This window comes from Lycium ferocissimum, chromosome 4 (assembly GCF_029784015.1).
Source record: "Lycium ferocissimum isolate CSIRO_LF1 chromosome 4, AGI_CSIRO_Lferr_CH_V1, whole genome shotgun sequence".
NCBI lineage: Eukaryota > Viridiplantae > Streptophyta > Magnoliopsida > Solanales > Solanaceae > Lycium > Lycium ferocissimum.
The window spans coordinates 22,694,206-22,699,669 of record NC_081345.1 but is presented as its reverse complement, the minus strand read 5'-3'; the positions used below and the strand labels follow the sequence as shown (position 1 = coordinate 22,699,669).

At 33.4% G+C, this 5,464-nt stretch overlaps 1 protein-coding gene across 1 annotated transcript; it reads right to left on the bottom strand.

The window, feature by feature from the left end:
* Positions 1–892: 892 nt before the first annotated feature.
* On the bottom strand, positions 893–3,668 carry LOC132051858 (uncharacterized). Its single transcript, XM_059443107.1, has 2 exons — positions 2,676–3,668; positions 893–1,144 (listed from the first exon to the last, which is right to left on the bottom strand). The coding sequence occupies exons 1-2, from the start codon at positions 3,545–3,547 to the stop codon at positions 1,111–1,113; spliced, it is 906 nt and encodes a 301-aa protein (XP_059299090.1). The 5' UTR covers positions 3,548–3,668; the 3' UTR covers positions 893–1,110.
* Between the last annotated feature and the right edge of the window lie 1,796 nt (positions 3,669–5,464).

The following is a 5,464-nucleotide window of genomic DNA, read 5'->3' as shown; positions in this document are numbered from 1 at the left end:
TTAGTGGATTCTTTTTTCGTTTACTCGATTTCGATCCCTTTACTTGCTTGGTTAGCTTTACCATCACGGCTTTATTGATGTAGTCAAACTAGCAAATGAGCACGTTCCGTTAAGCAGATTAAAATTCAGTCAATTACAAATCGACTTATAATTCAAGATACCCATATTTAACCGGGTAAAATATAATTTGGGTCGCGAATCAAATTTTTTTAGGAAAAGGCATTAGAATAAATGTAGCCTGTACACACATAACTAACTCTGCTAAGTTGTTAGCGTTAGTCCATCTAAGCCAAAAATCACACAGAATTATCAATGTACACAGTGATACATACTGGTCCAAGTCATTTCGGAGACAAGCAAATTATTATTTATAATGAAGAAGATCATCACCAAGAGAACAAGTTGAGGTTCTTGCATAGTAGAACCATGCAGTACGAGACACGAATTGAAAGGTGTTAAGACTTCATAGCTGTGATGCCAATTTTTCTTTTCTTGATTTAAACAAAAATAAAATTGATGTTGGGAACCCTTCAAATATAATGAGAAAACAATTTGTATGTACTCTAAGAATGACTAACTAACAACCAAAATAGGCATGATGATTATGGTTACCTAACTTAATAGACAGTTCCTAATTTTATGAAGTATATCAAATGAAGATATTGGCTGTTAATTATGAAATGAATTAAGATTAGAAAATTGACAATGCATATATATGCATAACGATGCAACTTGCTCGTGTTTAATATTGCTCGTGTTTAATATTGCACGTGTCTTTCAGCCAATTTATTAGTGTCATATTGCAACACTGATCTGATCAAATATTTCAATGTTGCTCTAACAGATTAATGCTTGCCAAAACAAGAAATTTAAAAAGCAAATGAAAGAACAATTCAAGGGGAAATTCAAAAACTTTGCCAAGAATATATTTTTATAGTCTACCACAAAACTATACATACAAATCATTATTATAACGTTCTATAAGGCTTGGAAAACGATTATATGTGTAGGACACACATATATATAGGTAATAGGCGGCATAAAAACCCAACCTAAGGCATGTTTTGTTTGTTCTCAGCCTGCCGATATGCTTTCACTGAAGCATAAACTTCACCAACAACTGCTTAAAAACCCTTTCCCATTCCTGCATTAATACACCAAAAACAAACATGTCTTAGTATATGGATGGGTGTTTCTTAAATTAAACCCTTCTCTTTTTATTTTTTATTTTTTATTTTTAGGTGGTTGGGTGGATGGGGTGTTATTCTTTTCATTAAAAAAACTAAAGAATCAGATTCTTGAAAGTGATTGTCTATCTTAACAACTACTTCTCCTTAAATGCAATCTGTACACCTTGCAAAGCAGCTTCTAACAATAATGATCAGATGAAACTGTGAAACATTAAAATTGATAATGCTTTACACTAGAAACAAAACTGGTTTCAAAATTTAAAGGATACCAAAGGAAAATTCCGTTACTTGTTCTGTTCTCTTTTCTTGATCTGTATGTATCAGTATTTCCCACAGTTATCTAAGCAGTAACCAGAGAACACTACTAAAAAAATCATTATTGTCTCCACTGAATTTTGATGAGAATTTGTTTTTCGCCGTGCATTTTTCCAGTGAGTTGGTTCAGTCCCACTGAATGCCGGTGCAAAAACCTCTATTTCTAGTAGTGGAAAAAGTTGTAGAGAAACTTTTTTCTTGAACAAAAAAAGAAAAAGAAGGTTAAAGATTATTCAATCCACTGAAATTTTCTCTTTGATCTTTAAACTCGGACAAACCTAGGTCAGGAGCGCTTTTCATGACCTTGAGTGTGGTGGGAAGAATGAAATTTCTCCACTCATAACCAAAGTTTTCCGCGTTTGAGTTTCAAAATAATTCGTAGTAGGGAACACTTCCCCTTTAGTTAGCCTATGTGGCAAGAATCCAAAATAGTCAGGTCAGTGGATTTTGAGTATGGAATAAACAATAGTCCCATGAATTCAGGAACAATAGTCCCATGAATTCAGGACAAGTCTTTAAGCATATCCATAGCATAACTATTTCTCCACTCATAACCAAAGTTTTCCGCGTTTGAGTTTCAAAATAATTCGTAGTAGGGAACACTTCCCCTTTAGTTAGCCTATGTGGCAAGAATCCAAAATAGTCAGGTCAGTGGATTTTGAGGATGGAATAAACAATAGTCCCATGAATTCAGGACAAGTCTTTAAGCATATCCATAGCATAACTATTTCTCCACTCATAACCAAAGGTTTCCGCGTTTGAGTTTCAAAATAATTCGTAGTAGGAACACTTCCCCTTTAGTTAGCCTATGTGGCAAGAATCCAAAATAGTCAGGTCAGTGGATTTTGAGTATGGAATAAACAAGAGTCCCATGAATTCAGGACAAGTCTTTAAGCATATCCATAGCATAACTATTTCTCCACTCATAATCAAAGTTTTCCGCGTTTGAGTTTCAAAATAATTCGTAGTAGGGAACACTTCCCCTTTAATTAGCCTATGTGGCAAGAATCCAAAATAGTCAGGTCAGTGGATTTTGAGTATGGAATAAACAATAGTCCCATGAATTCAGGACAAGTCTTTAAGCATATCCATAGCATAACTAGTACTCCCATTAAAAATCTCCAGAAAAATAAAGATTTGCTTGAGTTGAAATTTGTAAGAAATGAATACCTGTTGCTGTTGTTTCTGCTATTAGTACTATTGCTGCTGCTAGAACTGCTGCCAGTGCTTCCACTATTGTTGCTACTACCACTACTTGAACCTGAAAATCTCTTCTTCCACCAATCTTTTTCCAAACTCTTTGATGAGTTTTCACATTGATCTTCAGGCTTAGGGGAAATTCTATTTGTATTTGCTGATGAATTCTTCTTCTTCTTTTTCTTATTTGATCTCAAAGAAACAGGTGAAACCATCTTAAGAAATAACCCTCCATTCTCAACACTTTTACTTCTCATCAACTTTGCTTTCCTAATCTGATCATTCTTCTTAATATTAACTCTGTTCTGCACAACTTGGTTTTTCTCCCTATTGATTAAACATTTTTCTTGAGATTCTAAGGCTTTAGGCTGCTCAACAATATCTTTTAAAGAAAGCTCAAAACAAGATTCAGGCATATTCTTAACCATTTCCATGAGTTCCCATTGGCCTCTGGCTATAGCTTGAGTTCTAGAACTCGGCGAAAGTGAACGATAATTAATTATAGGATGTACTGGACTTCTTGGTGGGCTATTTTGCCATAAAGATGGTGAAGATGCACCAGATTCATCAGCACCATCATCTTCATGATCTTCCAATTTTTGAAATCTAAATTGATTCCCAAGTTTTTTTGTTACTTGGAAATCAAAATTGTGAGGTTCCCAACTGTCATAATTGTCATTTGAGGTTGTGACAGGGTCAAGAATATGGTTATGGATATTGGGAGTTTGTTTTCTTTGATCAAACATGACTAGTGTTAGAGGAAGGAAATGGTGTGAAGAGAAAGAGGGAAAATTCTGAAGGTGTGTGTATAAAGGAGAGGAAGGTTTAAGTGAAGGATTCTTCATCAATGTGTCTGGTCCATTTGTCACTTTCCTTTTAATAACAACAAAGTTTTTATTGGTGTAGTGCCTTGATCTTTTGTCTGTTAGGTCCTTGCTTTTTAAATTATTTGAAAGAAAAGTAAGGAAAAAGAGAGGAAAGAAAAAGAGGGGTGCAAAAATAGTTTCCTCAAAGGAAAAGTTGCCCAACTGAAGTATGAACAAAGCATAATAATCTACAATAATATGAACCACAAAATGCTCCAAATATATGATGTTTTTCTTGCAAAGTATCTCACTTTTTGAGAAAATGACAGAAATGGTCCGTTATGCTTGAAAATATGTTTAAAATGGTCCCTTAAATTTACTTTTAAGTAACTTTGATCCTCTAAATTTGTAAGTGAGCATTTTTTTGTCTTCGTCAAATATTTAACAAATTATGGTTGCTAGATCTTATGAAAACTTTAAAAATGGATTTAACCAGAAACAATAGGAACGTTTGGACAAATCTCACAAATAAGCGATAGCTGGTATTGCATCAGACACAAATTAAAAAATAAATAAAACATAGCATAAACTGCACCTCAAAATGTTATACTACAAAAAAATGGGTAATTTATGAGGTTGAAAAGCATAATTCGCAGTGAGTTTTAACCTCCGCTATTTGCTAAAGGAGGCTAAAACCTCCGCGAATTACAACTTTCAATCTCCACAAATTACTTATTTTTTTGTAGTGGTTGTACCACACTCTAGAAATAGATTAGGAATAGCAAAAAGCCGCACCTTCAAATGTGAGCCATGTTAAATATTTTCTCCACCATTTATATTAAGTTTAACAGCCAGAGTCTATTAATGTTTGATGGGGACCAACAATGCTCAATTTTGATCAACTTAAATCATCATTTCTGTCATTTTAAGAAATATACTTGGACCAAAATCACTTAGAAGTGTTCTTAGAGGACCAATTTCAACCCACCCCAAACATAGATCACAATTTCTGTCATTTTCTCCACTCTTTCTCATAGCAAAAATATCATGCAAGAAAATGTACTCTTTGTTAGTGATACACATTGAGCCGGAGCAAATGTAGCATGCATCTGTTTGAAAATCATGGCTTTCAAAGTGGTTGTGGGTAGGGCCTCCTTTGTTCCTGAATTTCCTCATATTTGTCTTGCATTGTGGCAATAATTATGGCTTTTAATCTACTTTTTTTCGATGGCATTAAAAGCATCTCTTGTTCCTAGTCATAGTGCCCTCAGGCGCACACGTATCTTTCCAAAAAGTAATTGCTTAAGGGACTAAGCTAGCTCTAAAAATCACTGTTAGTTTCCAACTTTTATGGACTACCAAAAATGTTGTTACTACTATATAAGTTGTTACACTTTATTTTTAGTCTAATTAAAAAAGATTTAACTTTAATCTTTATTATTTTATCCGTAATGACATTTCTTTATAGCTATAGAAATGTCATACCATGTTTATAATCATAAAAGGCCCTTTTAAAATTTTTATATCAATCAAACAATGTCATATAAAATCAAACAGGGGAGAATACACTATATTTCATCAAAGTCCATACCACAAAAATAAACAAATACATCGAATTTGAGGATACGATCGGTTTCGTTTGTGTACTCGGATTTTGAATAAAGTATAGGTCAAGATGTTAAAAGAAGCATAAAATGAGGTAATGACGCAATTCAAGACACTCATGATGACGGAAAAGAGTTCAATGCGTAAAAAAATGTAGCCTATTAGTCATTAGAGTAAATTGAAACTAAAAGATAGAAAATCCTACTGATATATTTTATTGGATTTATAAGAGAGAACAAACATAGCTTACGTTTACAATTACCAATAATTAGTGTATCTTTCAAATTCTTTATGTTTTTGTAAGAGTTTTAATTGATTGCTTAAAAGTATATGTTTTCTTATTTAAATGAT